Below are 15,518 nucleotides of genomic sequence, written 5' to 3' on the forward strand. Positions count from 1 at the left end.
ATCCCGAAATTTTTTTTAAAAAGTCTTCACCAGGATTCAAATCTGAGACCCTTTCAGTTCGGAAGCAAAGCACTTAACATTGTTTATGTAAAGAAAAAAGTAAAGTTTCCCCTTTCAAACATTGCGATCTATGGGGCAGATGATGTAAAGGTCATCTGTTTCTTTGGCCAATGGTTAACGAGCAGGGTGTTATGTGGCCAGCACAACGACCAACCGCCTTTACTTTCCCCAACAAAAGTCAGGTACCCATTAGAGTTGGGTGGACTCAGGGGTGCCCTTAAAATCCCGAAATTCAAAATCCCAGTATTCACCAGGATTCGAACCAAGATCCTCAGGTTCAGAAGCCAAGTGCTTAACCATTTGACCACAGCGCCCCTCTTTATGTAACCTTATCAAAATGAATTCAAGTTATACAACACAAAAAAAGTTTACTGAATATTGTTTTGCTTTGAAGGAATAAAGCCCACAGATTAATATATGTATAGATTTATTTATTTTTAAAAAGACCACCAATAACATATTTTAAAGTACATATGTTTTAATATTTTTAAACCATAAAATATTCATGGCGATTTTTAATTGAAAAAAAAAAAAAAAGATAAATGTACACTTTTTTAAAAAATCTATACAGTGGATAACTATATACACCAATGACAATGTCACAGACTGATCACCTATTGACCAATAGGAACATAATAAAATAGACCAGTGCTTCAGTTACTGGTGCAAAATTTTGGATCAAATTTACATACATGTACATGATGTTTAACTACACATGTAGTATGGAAACTTATTCAAAAATTCGTTTTAACTAAATGATTTTATTTGTACAGTCAGACCTCATTATAATAACTTTATCAAATTTCACATGAACAATACTAAATATTTCTTACATATTTAAAATACCTGTATACGATATTAATAATTCAATAAGATTTAAAATGTAATGTTTATATTTAACTTTCTCGTATTCAACCACATTAGTACAAATAAAACTAACAAGAGGCTCAAAAAAAGAATTTTAACTACTTTATAAATCTAAAATCAACATTAAAAAAATGACCACCCCCATTAAAGCCGTCTGCTCTTTCTCTGACATAGTTCTAGTTTGGATCAAGAAAGCACTGGCAACAAATTGCCTCCCTTAATCTCAGGGAATATCCATAAAGAAATGCAATTTAAGAGTAAAATCATAATTACCATCGCAAACTCAAATCTAAATTAGCTTCACAAAACTTTGTAGGTAACTTGATCATTGACTTCTTGTTTCTACATAACTTAATACTTGACACACTAAATACACATAGCAACATCTAGTTTGATCTAACCAAATAAAAAGACCATCCAATTCTATTCTTCCTAGATTAACCATGCCACCAGTTTCCTCCCTTACATTCGTCCTGATGTGTTCACAGTAATCCAAGTAAAAAAAAGCTTGTTTTCTAGGCATCTTTGTTTTCTAGGCATCTTTGTTTTCTAGACATCTTTGTTTTCTAGGCATCTTTGTTTTCAAGTTCCAATATGTAGCTCCATTCTTCTGTGAGCAAATATAAATACAACAGAAAGAGCATTATTTCAAAGAATCGTCATAAAACATATAAATAAGACCTGAGATAAAATCAGGTTTGAGAATACATTTGTAAACTACAAATAAATATCAGTAAATAATCATTCGAGTTTTTTCACAAAGTTAGTGGCGTATTGTTGCTACATGTTTGTTGGAAATTGTCAAAAAACAAATAATAACACTTTTTGAAAACAGGTCAAGAAAGTTTCAGTAAAATCTGAATCCAATGGATATGAGTGGAAATACAATGTCTTACATTATGGGATCATATTTTAAACAAATTGTCAATTAACATTTGATTCTACCAAACAAAGGCCATGTTAGTGTTATCATGTTAAATAAGTTGGCAATACCCCAAAGGGCTGTATAAATATAACTAAACAATCAGACGTTACTGGTAAAATAAGAACATTGAGGTACTTCATTTTATTTAATAAGAATTTGTGAACATAGAACATCAAAGTATAAACATGCTAACACTAGTTATGACAGGGTGTAAGAGTAAAAAGCAGAAAAAGATTTTAAGAAGTTACTAGGTAGTTTACCTGAAAGTCAGTTGGAGAAATTTGTGAGTTAACTTAGGAGCCATATAGAGTGTGCTAAGATTTGAGCAAGTCATCTTAAGAGTCATGGATTATACAAATTGAATAGATGCCTATTGTTTCATTTTCATTTGGTGGATTTGTATCCAGTTTGTGCTTGCAAGAACAAGAGATATTCAGTGATTTACAGTAAATGTCTAAATGTCTAGCAAGTATGATTCCAAATCAACAGTAAACAATCTGACCAAAATATGCCTACAAACATAAATAAATGAACCTTATGTTACATTCAAAAACACAATGCATTGACATGTATTTAAATCATTAAGTAAACTATCTCTATGCGTTTGTATACCTAAAAATTAACGACTTCACAAAATGAACAATTGGTGTAAAGTTCATTGTAATAAATTCTGGTTCATTCATTCATATATGAAAAGTATAATGGAAAGATAACAGAGACTAAAATTAGTAATCTGATGACAATCGCAGATAGTTTGGCTACCCAGTTGATGGTCAAATAACCAAGTTCTGCTGGAAGCTGTGTAGACAGTGTAGAGGCACTACTTATCATTTGGCAGCAAGCTTAAAAAAGGTGTCCCCTCAAAGCAATGAAGAGATTAGCTCAGGTATCAGCCCTGATTGGCACAGAAGAAATCAGCTGGCAGCAAAAAGCCTCTAAAGAACTTTCAAAAAGGTTGAGGGACACGCATTTGAGACCAAAAGAAAGGCCCTTGTCAAAGACAGAACTTTAATAGATCCCTAGCAGACAACAGCTTTGTTTGAAACAGATGTAGCATTATATGCATTTGAAAATGAGTCTGCGTATTAACCTGTTTAAGGGCAATAATACTTAAAATCTTTGGACTTAAAGACAATGCCTCATTATTATTATGTATTATTGTTATAATGAGATGTTTGGACTTAAGATACATGATTAGATTGACACATGAAATGTGAAGGACATAATTATTTTCTTTTTTTGAAGTGATGTCTGAAATCTATAAGATAAGATAAAAACAATGTCTTATTATTATGATGAGATTTCTTATTTGGAAAAGGACTACTGGTTTAGTGGAAAAATGTGTAGAAAATCAAACATTACATAAGTTATTAGTAGTAATCATCTTATTTATTGAAGTAACGTCTGTATTTTAAAAGATAAGATAACATATGACCATTACAAAAAATAAACCATAGAAATTCTCTTACCATCAGTTATAGGCTGCACCGAAAGTCTTGGTCGAGTGAACAACCCAAGTTTCTGCAGCGGCCCACCAGATTTCAAATGCTCCTGGTGCAAGCCCTTAAGCTCAGCAAGGGAGATGAATCTTTTCAAAGGTCTGACTAACTTGACATCCACCATAAACCACTTTGGATTATCTTTTTGGCTGGAACTATAAAAAACATTATTTTTCAAACAACATTAATTTATACACAAAAATATCTATGAATAAATTATTGATATTATCTAAATTACTATAAAAAGTTCCATAAAAAAAAAGTATTTGCTTTTTCAAAGAGAATCCATTTCTGGATGAGCTGTTAAAAGTAAAAGTTATAAATTTGCATCATGTTTGCATTATTGTTGGGGTTTTTTTGCTATACACTATTGGAAACAAATTTCTTTGATATTACTAATAGTGGATTTCAAAATTAGTCAGAAAGAGATTTAAATTGTGTGTCCCTAGCACAGACAATACTGAATGTTTTATGCCTTTGAAACTTTGTCGCATCAAATACAAACTAATTTCATTTTTTTTTCACAAAAAAAAGTGCAATATTTATGTAGTTCTTTCTTCTCAGAGTCATTTACCTACTTAAAACTTCAGATTTATACCTGTCAAAATGTGGATTTTTAGAGTCAAACTGTGTGTGATCTGGATATCCTTCTTTTACAACCTGCCAGGAAAGTGGAGCAACAAATCTCATTGAAATACAAGATGGAATTACAGACACTAGATAATAAAGTTATACAATGTTGTGGTCTACTGATAATGGATAAAACAGATGAACCCACTCATTATCATTATCTTAGGACAAAGAACTACTGCCCATACATTATGGTTTTTGCTCAGACTGAAAGCTTTTTCCTTGTGCTACAAGCACATTTTATACTAAGTGACTCGCAATTCATTATGTGTCACAACGAGGTCCAGACAAGGTTGTGGAAAGTTTTTTGTGTTTTTTCTTTTTTTTAATGATAATTGGGTCAATATTAAAACACATTTTTACCTGGCAAATACCAACAATCCCAGGTTCTTTACAGTTACTGTGGTAAAAGAAAACATCCTGGCCAGGTTTCATTTGATCTCTTAAGAAGTTTCTTGCCTAAAAAAAAAAAAAAAAAAAAGAGATCCACAAGTATATTGCAGATATATCTAAATATAAAAATATTAAGCTTGTGCCATTACTGAAGGAGCGATATATATATATATATATATTAAATAAAAAGGGAAAAAATGAGTAAGAATAAAATATTCCTTAAACTTTAAAAGGTTAAAATCTGACCTAATAATTGATTTTGAAAATTTAAGTTTCAATTTCCTCACAGATAATAAAGATTATTCTAATTATACTTTATTCACTTTGATAATTAACAGGAGAATTCTGTACAATCAGCAATATGAAACACTGACTGCACAATTGCTTTACTTAGCTATGCAGTATGAAAGATGCAAGATTAGGGTCCAGCAAAATCAAAAATAAAATCAGCAGTTATCAGGGACTTGCTATTTGCTGACAACTGTGCCCTAAATGCCTGCTCTGAAAATGATCTGCAGAGCATCGTCAGTGACTTCTCAACAGCATGCTCAGACTTTGGCCTTACCATTAACACAAAAAAGACTGAAGTCTTTTATTTGCCTGCTCCTGGGAAAGCCTACTCGGATTCAAGCATCAAGATAAATGGACATGATGTAAAAGCAGTGTACAGATTCACATATCTTGACAGCATACTCTCCAGGAATGGAAAGATCGATAATGAAATTGGCCTGCGTATCGCCAAGGCCAGTGTATCCTATGGCAAACTGTCTAAAAAAGTCTGGAACAGATGAGGCATCACCACAAATACAAAGCTATGGCTCTATCGAGCTGTCATCCTCCCTACATTGCTCTATGCCTCAGAAGCGTGTACAGTGTACAAAAAACATGCAAAGAAACTGAACCACTTCCACATGACATGTCTAAGAAAAATACTGAATGTCAAATGGCAAGACAAAATACCAGATACTGAAGTCCTTCGAAGAGCGGGTCTGCAAAGCATCCACACAATCCTGATGCAGTCCCAGCTGCGACGGGCAGGACACATCTGCAGAATGGAAGTCTGCCTCATCCCTAAACAACTGCTGAAGAAAAGAGAATAACGCTGGCAGAAGAAAAATGCCAGAGAAAAAAGCAAGGCCAGTTGGAATAACCTGCCCAATGTGCAGCTGAACATTCCAGGCTCACATAGGTCTCACCATCCATATGAGGAGGCATAAAACCCCAGAGCAAAGCCCTCAGCCCCCTGGATGACAAAGTGGTCATTATCGAACCACGATGGATGAACTATATATAGTAGGGTCCAGAGTGAAAAAGACATGTTATTGTAATAAGTTAGATTTTGCCCACAATAGTATTTTTATTCATTTCATGTTGATTTTTTGGTATTATAATTAAAGTTACCAGTTTTGTTGCAACAAGTCAACAACCGCCTACAACAGAGAGTTAGCAATTTGTTTATATTTCCTTGGACAGCTCATAAGAAGTTTAAAACTTGTTCATATTTCATTAGAAAGCTCATTAGAAGATTGAAAACTGTTCATATTTTATTAGACAACTCATCAGGAGTATTTTGAAGTGTTTGTATGTGTCTCTATAGTAATGGTGGGAAGAGGTTAGCTATGCAGTGTGAGTGATGCAAGATCAAGTGCCATTGTTGTTGTTAGCAGGTCATAAGGTCACAAAAGAAGTTATTCAAGTTATTAGTTGTGTACAAACTAGCAATTTGTTCATACTGCCTTAACTAATTTGTAGTTTGGAACTTAATTATATTTCCGTAGATAGCTCATTAGGAGTTTAAAACTTGTTCATATTTTATTAGTGCTTGTGTGTATTTCTATCGTAAGGGTGGGAAGAGCTTAGCTATGCAGTGTGAATGATGCAAGATAAGTGGCCTAGTTGCTGTAAGTCTAACAAGTTTACAATATAAAGCATTTTTAATGAAAAAAATCATGTGTATTTTAAAAATATTTATTAACAGTATTAAAACAGATTTCAATTTTCTAAAAAAATTTCTACCTTAAAAAATAGTGTGTAAGTGTTAAGGGATGGATTGCTTTAGATCAGTGATGCCCAACCTAGATCCTCCTGCTGGCCATTTTTATTTATGACACCCAATGAATTGACATTTCTGATAACTTTTCCTGCCAGTCCGCTGTGACATCAAACCGGAATTTTTCACTTTACTTTGAAGTTTTACATTTAGAGTCTACTTTATGTTTTCTCCCATTTTAGTTATGCACACATATTAAATGGTATAGTACCACTTGCGTTATTAAGACAATCCAAAATAATGCAAAAATGATGCCCTGGTTTGTAGACACAAGATGTCATGTACAAGGCTAGCTTAAGACAGTAGTGGACATTTCAAAGAATTTTAAAAAATAACAAAAGATTCAGGTCATCTAAAAATAAAACAAACTTTTCTTACAAGAACAAAAATAAATAATATGAATATTAGAATAGTAAAGAATGAAATCCATGGAAGAAAGAGTTAGAGTCCTAATATAGGGACAGATACATTTTTCAACCTTTTTGTGTGACTTTCAATTTTTTTGTCCAATGTTTCCGCGACCGGAGAACATCATGTAGCAGGTTGATCTGGCTCGGGGGCTATATTATGGGCATCAGTGCTTTAGATTATTATGTTGTTTTTTTGTGAGTTTATTAAATTATCTGTCTTTATTTGATGGATTAGGCTTATGTTCAATAAAGTGGGTAGCCTTAAAAAAAAAAAAAAAAAAATTTTTTTTTTAAAATAATTCGTCAATATTATTCTGTTATTAATAATTTTGATATTAAAACATTTATTAAAACATTAATATTTAATCAAATATACACAAAATAATTAAAAACAACAAAAAACCTGGTAATTCCTAACACCGTCCCAGCTGCTTGTTTGATTGGGTGAGGACTGTAAATCGTTGAAACTGAACTTGAATAAGGAGATATTTTTAAAATAAATAATAATAAACAGTTACGAAGAATAAATAAAATTAAAAAAAATAAAAACAGTGTCAATACATAAATTATTGTTCATGCATCAATGTTGTCATCAAATGTGAGTAAAAAAATAAAAAACTATGAAATAAAATTTCTAATATTTATTAGGAAATAGTATTTTAAGTATAATATTTATTAACTAAGAAATGCCTAAATTAAGAATCAGTTCAATCTTTTAAAAATTAATCATAACGAAATTATTTTAAACGAACAAATAAAGTTTCACATGCCTTCATTTCTACTGAATTTTCTATTCTTGAATTAGGCTCTGATTTAATCAACCAATGTTTGTAGCTTTGAGAAGCACATGCAGATGGTTTAGATTTACTCTTTTCGCTGGGAAATGATTTTGTAGTATTGTTCTTTTCTGCTTTAGTTACAGACTTTTTCTTTGTTTTACCAACTGATTCTGGTACATCTTGTTCATTTGTTTCATCTAGAAATACATAAAAATAGAAAAATGTTCCCATTTTATTTAAAATTATTCTTAATACAAATGATTCTAAATATATCTTTTAAAAATGTTTTTTTGGGAAGCTATTAGCATTGATGTAATCGAAGTACATGTGATAGATAAGAACATTATCTTTATGTAAGACATAATTATCTTGTCATTTGAAGTGGTAATGGATATAAACACTACATGATCTATAAAATGCTTCCTAATGGCATGCGTCTCAAATAAGCTCTCTGACAACCAGTTCAACTCCCAGCGTTTAGGTTTGGCTCAGATAATGAGACGTGCGGAACTGTTTTCACTAACTACGCCAGTAAGCTTTGGGAAGAAGGGGCTCATTAGCTATAGCTGGCTACTGACCCAGGAGAAGGAAAAATCAGAATTAGAGTCTCTGCTACCTTACAGTCTATACCCAATCATGGGAAAGGCTTCAGATGCCAACCCTGAGGAAAAATCAGGAGCCAGTGACCCTTGGCAGTAAACAGCACTCAGTACAACAACCTAGCAGAACCATGAGATGATCCACAGTCGCTTCGCGACTGGAAGAGGCCATAATGTATAATTTAAAAGATAGAAGTTTAAAGTCCTTTACCACAATGCCAATAGTTTAGCATTTCTGAAAAACCAAATTGGAGAAAGTTTTAGGACATCCATAGAAGTGCGGCAAGGATGCATTTTATTCCCAGTTCTTTTTTAAAACAAATTTCTCTTGAGTGAATCATGATAGAAACACTAGAAGGATTTACTGCTAGCATCTCAGGTTTGCTGATAATATAGACATCATTGTACTCTCTGCTAAACTCTGAACTGTTGATTAGTGGTCTCTATGGTCCTAGTTCAAACCCTGCCTACTGACATTTCCTATCCTGCATGAAGCTTGGGATAGGATGTGTACATTGTAATTATCTTCAATTCTGTAGGGACATCTAAACATGGTACACATTTTAGTTATTAATAATTAATGGAGGAGCCAAATTTTACTAACATCTAGACTCAATTCACTATTGTCTCAATCTACTGTAGTACTGCCTAAGCCTAGCCCTAAGCCTACTGGTATTAGCATTACTACAGTATAATAAATAAATAGTAACTAGAATTTCTAGGACTAGATAGTAGATTGTAATATATAGAATCTATAGTCTAATAGTTGATTTCATCATGAATTAGTCCAATGCAAATCTTAGATTTAGATCTATAATACTAGATATCTATAATATCTATCTAATTCTATTATAATTTTGTAACGACTCTCACTATCCAGGCTCTCTGCAAACTGCACCACACGACATCACCAATTTAAAGAACTTGACAACCCAGGGCTAAAAAATAACGTAATAGTTTAATGTCAAATAATTCACAGCCATTACTGTACAATGGACAACACGAAACACAACACAATCTCTCCATTAACAACCGTTCCGACGTATCAACTCTTGCACTGGCCTCTCCGTCTCATCCCGGACTTTTACTGAGCCGTCGTACTGAACCCTCTTGACTGTGACACCTCCGCTCTTTATACAGGGTCCCTGCTGGCCTTCTAGAACCATAACGAACATCGCTCGACCATTCTGTTAATCAAATGGGGGAAAGTTACCTTTGGTTGAAGAGGCACTCGGCATCGCATATAACATCCGCCGATTCATTGGAACTGTCATCTTTATGCAGTGGGTGCCCTCGCAATGCGGCGTGGGGCAAGGAGGCAACTGATGCTCAAGCACGAGAAGGAATGCTGGCTGTGCCCACTTTTGTTGTTGCTCCAAGTACGTTCAACCAAGCTACAACATTAATCCTAGAGTGGGTACATAACAAATGGTTGAAAGCCTGGAAGAGCTGAAACAAAGCCTGTGGAGTCTGGCAGCATTTGTGACGCCCGGACTGTGAAGATCCAAGGCCGGAAAATCCATAATTGAGCAGTGTAGGATGGGGCATTGCTCTGTTGGTGCTTATTTTGCATGAATACAGCCCAATTTTGATGATCGATGCTGAAACTGTGGAGAGTCGGTGGAAACAATGGCGCATATCTTGCAAGAGTGCTGTGGGTGAATGTGTCTGCAGAATCACCTGACCTGTATGAGAGTTATAAGGCACTATCATTCACTATGCCGAACAACAGAGTTTCTCTCCAAGGCTCTACGAGAGGACTAGCCCTTCCAGCCTTGCTACCAATTGGAATTCATCTCAGGTTAATCACATGACCACATCCTTCATGACGCCCCCCTCAGCTCTACTCACAACACAGATCCTACCCGAACTGTCTTGGATGACTGTCGTAACTCGTTACGGTTGACTGCTCGTCAAATGCTGGCCCGGGGCGATTTGCGTCCGCTAATTACACACATACCACTACCCCCATCTGTGTCAACACTGACAACACCAGGTTTATTACAATGAATTAATTGACAACATCTATATTATACATAGATGTATATTTTAAATATTTATTACAATTTAAATAGAAATATAGATCTAGATCTATATAATAGACATACTATAGACTAGAATCTAGAATTCAAGTAGGTATATTACTATATATAATAATTTATAATAATCATAGACGTCATAGTATATAATCGATCTATATAAAATTTATAAATAAATCTCTACTGATCTATATAATAGACTAGAATCTAGAATTCTAGTAGGTATATAATCGATCTATATAAATAAATCTCTACTGATTACTAGATCTAAGTCACAGTTACTCACTAGATCTAAATCACAGTTACTCACACACTCACAGTAAGTTGAGTAAGACTTACTTACTCTACTTATTTTCTTACCTCCTACTTAACTTACCACAATCATTGTGACAATGACTTATCTTTCTTTTTAATGAAGCACGCTTGGGAGGCATTTCAGTGGGTAAATTGAATATTGTAAATAGAAAAAGAATAATTGAGCTCTAGACCTCTATCTTATGATCTAGCTAGATCTACTAATTTAGACTAGATCTAGATTATTCTAGATACAGTTTGTAATATCTATCTAATGAATCAAATAATTAGTATGATCCCGCGGAATTAAATAAAAACTAGGACTTAACCTAATTAAGTTTTCGGAGTTCACGGGTCAGCCAACTTTGTTACTATTTTGTTATTGTTTATGTTCCAAAGAAATCCCAAAATAGTGTCTTATAAAATACCAAGAATTAACTTTACTTCTTGTTTGCAAAAGCAATGCTAATTTCGATTTGGTGTCAATACAATACGTTTCTTGTTGTTCTGTCTTCTTTTAAATTGTAAATATATATATATATATATATATATATATATATATATATATATATATATATATATATATATATATATATATATAAATATATATATATATATTCTCTCTTCTGAATTTTTTTAACCACTATTTTCCTTTTTGTTTTTTTATCTTATCTTATATAATACAGACGGTAGGCCTACTTCCAAAAAGAAGATGATTACGTCCTACGTTTTTTGTATTTGAAGATTATGGTTTAGTGTTTTATGTATAATTGCTACTTTACTTTTGAGTCTTCTGTCCTGAAGGCTTTCTAAATTTAGTGATTTTACTAAAGGTATTACTCTAGTCAAATGTGAATATTCGTTTGTTATGAATCTCTCTGCTCTATTTTATGTCTGTTTCAGTTTCTTAATGTTTTCTTGAGTTGAGGGGTCCCAAACAGAGGATGCATATTTATATTCTATTATTGGCCTAACCAAGGTTAAATAACATTTTAGTTTTATGTTCTTATTTGTTTTATAGATATTTCTTTTAATAAACCCTAATGCTTTGTTTGATTTTTTTTATAGTTTCGTCAATATGGGGATTCCATGACAGTTTTTCATTTAGCCTATTATAACACCTAGGTATTTTGCGTTTTTTAGTCTGTGTCTGCGTTTTAATCATAGACTATATATATGTCTTGGCTACCTAGACACCCGACTCGGGCAGAGTTGCGTTTTCTGAGCGCCTTTTGGCAGCACGGAAAACCAACTCCTAGATACCCCCTACCCCCACTGGTCCACAAATGAGATTGGACCAAATCGCTCTGAGCATGGTATAAGCATGAAAGTAGCGCTATATAAAAGCTATAATAATGATCCATAATATCTAAATTCTGTAGATCTATAAATTTCGATCTACATATATATATGTATAGATCTAATATGTTGTTAGCTTTGTTGTTTTTAACAAATGTTTCTGGGTTTTTTTTATTATATTTTTTAAAATACACCCTGGCACAGTCTGCAATGCCGTTGACCCCAAACTGTATCAACACTTGCCTTTCCTTTGGATACTTATTCAGCTGCGCGGTGAGGGGGGAACTGATGTGTGGGCAACATCGTTCCGAACCACATCTAATGCCCAGGCATTCATCTGATTTTCCATGAGATGATCCTTGGTGCATGGCGAAGATGATCTACACTTGGCTAACTAACAAGGAGAGGGGCGGGGTTGAGAAAACATTTTTTACTAGCTTCGTGACTATGGATCATCTCATACAGAGAGAGAGAGAGAGAGAGATGGGTGGCGAAGAGAGAGACGTGGATAGCGGACTACTGAAAGATCTTAATTATAACTACATTAAAGAGAAGAAAAAAAACAAAGTCGTTTATTATGAACTATATATATGCTTTTTAGAATTTTCAGTGCTAAGTTAATAATTTGTAATACCAGTGGAATAGTTAGGAATTTCCAATCGTTTGGTGGCCTGGGGTGCTTGACCTTTTTAGGGGACCCTTCATTATGAGTGAGTCTGGTGTGAATGTACATTTTGTTTTTTTCTACTTACAATGTTTTGTTTGGTGTAATGCACAAATTGTAAGACGAATTTCCATACGGACAATAAAGGTTAATATTATTATTATTATTTTGCGTAATATTTAATCCACAACGCGTTTGACAAATCCACTGAAGGCATCTATCTCCATTCCAGATTTGATGGCAAACTCCTAAATATTGCCAGACTGAGGGCCAAAACTAAAATCAGAGCCACCCTCGTAAGAGATATGCTATTCGTGGATGACGCAGCGGTAGTGGCACACACGCAAGAGGAACTTCAGTCACTTATGTCCCGCTTCTCTCGGGCCTGTAAAGAATATGGCTTGACTATTAGCACGAAGAAAACAAATGTTATGGGACCACCTGCTACAGCACCACCCTCCATCCTCATAGACGATAACAAGCTGGACGCCGTAAACGAATTCTGCTATCTGGGATCCACAATTACAGATGACCTGTCTCTAGAAGAGGAGATGAAAAAAACGCATAGGGAAGGCTGTCTCGACATTTGCTAGACTCAGACCAAGAGTTTGGGAAAACCATAAGCTAACTACGGTGACCAAAATGGAAGTCTACAAGGCATGCGTTATGAGTACACTGCTGTATGGCAGTGAATCATGGACCACCTACGCAAAGCAAGAGAGAAAACTGAACTCATTCCATTTGAGATGTCTCCGTAGGATCTTGAATGTCACATGGAAAGAAAAAGTGTGCAATACTGAGATCCTTGCGCGATCAGGTATTCCCAGCATCTTTACAGCCCTCAGACAACGCCATTTACGCTGGCTTGGACATGTTCGCCGGATGGAGGACAAGCGCATCCCGAAAGTCATCCACTATGGTCAACTCGCGATTGGCACAAGAAAAACTGGTCGCCCCCACCTCCGTTACATAGATGTAATAAAATGTGACCTCAAATCAGTGAACATCAATACTGATAATTGGGAAGACATAGCTCTAGAACGCAACAGATGGAGAGAGACAGTGACCAAGAAAGCTATGGACAGTGAAAGTACATGGGTCTCAGCTCAGGAAGAAAAACGCACAATCCGAAAAATGGCCAGCTCCTTTACCACCGAAACCAAAGCCACCTTAACCTGCGCTATCTGTGGACGGGAGTGTCTCTCCAAAATAGGGCTCCACAGCCACACGAGGAAGTGTGCTCTGAGATTAACCATAGTCGTTCTACGACTGAAGGAGGCAAATGATGAGATTTAATTTTTAATGTAAAAAATACTCATTTGGGGACCCCACTCATGTTGGGGCCTGTTGTTTTTTTTCAATTCCCCCCCCACCCTAGCTACGCCACTGTGTAAGACCAATAAACAATATAAATACTATTAAATAAAGCTATACATAGAGAATCTAAATTTAACTACATATGCAATAAATACAGTGGCATGGCTAGCAGTGTGCTGGTGGTGCAGGGCATCAAGTAATTAGGGGATCAAGCCGAGGAGAAACTTTGTCCGTAAAATCTACACATTTGTTTAACAAAGGAAGAAACACTCACAAATGTATTTATTTCGCTGCTTTGTTTTTCTCCTTTATGCTTCCTTACAATACATTTAAGTTGCAGATTATCTTGAATCATTTTAATTACATTTGCTTAAAACTCTGAAGCCAACGCACTTTTTACACTTTCTTCAGAGTCACATGGTACATTCATTGTTCAATGCTTCATATAATAATAAGGGACAAAGTTGTGTTGGTACATTTTTTTTTAATTAAATTGTTCAGTACACGGGTTTCATCTAAATTTTCATTTCATTGTGATGAGTTTTAGTCATTCTGGAAAGAATTCACTACTTCTTATCAATTTTAATGCCCATATTTTACATTTTGACTTTTATTTTCGGCGCCTTTTTTGTTTCATCTCGAGATCATTGTAATGCTGAAATGTAAACACAAACTTAGCAATAGGACAGGCCAGAAAGTCTCCTTCTTCCAGCTAATGCCAAAGTTTTGCTACCCCTGCTTACTCTTCTCAACAAGGTAAAGTACTACATCTACATTTAAATCCAACGACAGATTCAATGAGTAATGGAGGTTATCTATGAAAATGAACAACTATAAATGAGACCAACAGAGCAATCGCTTGGAAGGAACTTTTAGTTGTCTGCAAGTAGGGAACTCTATTGACAGCAAAGCGCCAAGGCGCAAGATTTAATTAACTCTTTCTCTCCGTATTTTTTTACCACATTCTGGTGGAATCAACGTTGGTATCGTCTGTTAGGAGAGAAAGAGTTAAAGAATAAGGGAAAGAGTACAGAGATTATCTAAAGAGAATCTTGGACATCATTCGTTTTCTCTCAAAGCAAAATCTGGCACTCCGTGAAGATCGCTAAGTTTAAAGAAGTAGTGGAGGGTAAAAAATGAAAGCAATTTCTTGGATTTAGTGAAACCATTATCCAAGAACAAACCACTCCTGACATAACATATGCATCTAACCAAGCTTAGTTCCATACCGAATGCGTAAATGTCCCCACAAATACAAAACGAGTTTATTGTAATTTTGGACGATTACGAAATCAAATCCTACAGCAAGTGGAACATTTTTTTTAAATTTCATTTTTTATTGGACAGTAGCCTACACCTGACACGTCAAGGCTGGATTAAAAGTCCTAAATTCGTGCAATATTGGCTGCATGAAAAAACAAAAACATGCAAAAGCAAGAAGATTCTGTAGAAACACACATAACGGGTTGATTTTTTTTTCTGTAACACTTTCATCCCCCCCCCCCTCCTCTCTGTCCAAAAGTAAACAAGCTTGAACTTGAGTAAAACACTAAAAGCTGGACAGCTAGCTCAGATAGCTCTAGGCCATCTTCTAGGGCTAGTCTAGTGTGTAGTCGATATGTCGACTAGTTGTTATAAAAGATAAAAAGACTGCCATGTGTTTTCCTTGTGCGTAATAGGCTTCAGTTGTTTA

At 34.7% G+C, this 15,518-nt stretch overlaps 1 protein-coding gene across 2 annotated transcripts; it reads right to left on the reverse strand.

Moving 5' to 3' along the window:
• Nucleotides 1-476: 476 nt before the first annotated feature.
• LOC106054679 (thymocyte nuclear protein 1-like) lies at nt 477-10,943 on the reverse strand. Of its 2 annotated transcripts, XM_056043352.1 has the most exons (8): nt 10,628-10,943; nt 7,605-7,810; nt 7,238-7,306; nt 4,345-4,440; nt 3,950-4,011; nt 3,322-3,506; nt 1,498-1,537; nt 477-1,463 (listed from the first exon to the last, which is right to left on the reverse strand). In XM_056043352.1, exons 1-8 carry the CDS (start codon nt 10,683-10,685, stop codon nt 1,460-1,462), a joined length of 720 nt encoding a protein of 239 aa, XP_055899327.1. In that variant the 5' UTR covers nt 10,686-10,943; the 3' UTR covers nt 477-1,459. The 2 variants fall into 2 exon arrangements, with proteins under 2 accessions (XP_055899327.1, XP_055899326.1); XM_056043351.1 differs by having other exon boundaries at nt 477-1,537; nt 10,628-10,940.
• Between the last annotated feature and the right edge of the window lie 4,575 nt (nt 10,944-15,518).

This window comes from Biomphalaria glabrata, chromosome 10 (genome assembly GCF_947242115.1).
Source record: "Biomphalaria glabrata chromosome 10, xgBioGlab47.1, whole genome shotgun sequence".
Classification (NCBI taxonomy): Eukaryota; Metazoa; Mollusca; class Gastropoda; family Planorbidae; genus Biomphalaria; species Biomphalaria glabrata.

Excerpts from the sequence above, each read along its gene's own strand:
- LOC106054679 (XM_056043352.1), bottom strand. The coding sequence starts at position 10,685 with ATGCCTCCCAAGCGTGCTTCATTAAAAAGAAAGATAAGTCATTGTCAC. Across the intron at positions 4,441-7,237 it reads ACGGTGTTAGGAATTACCAG|GCAAGAAACTTCTTAAGAGA; the intron begins GTTTTTTGTTGT and ends TTTTTTTTTTAG. Across the intron at positions 1,538-3,321 it reads GGTGCAGCCTATAACTGATG|AAGAATGGAGCTACATATTG; the intron begins GTAAGAGAATTT and ends ATTTGCTCACAG.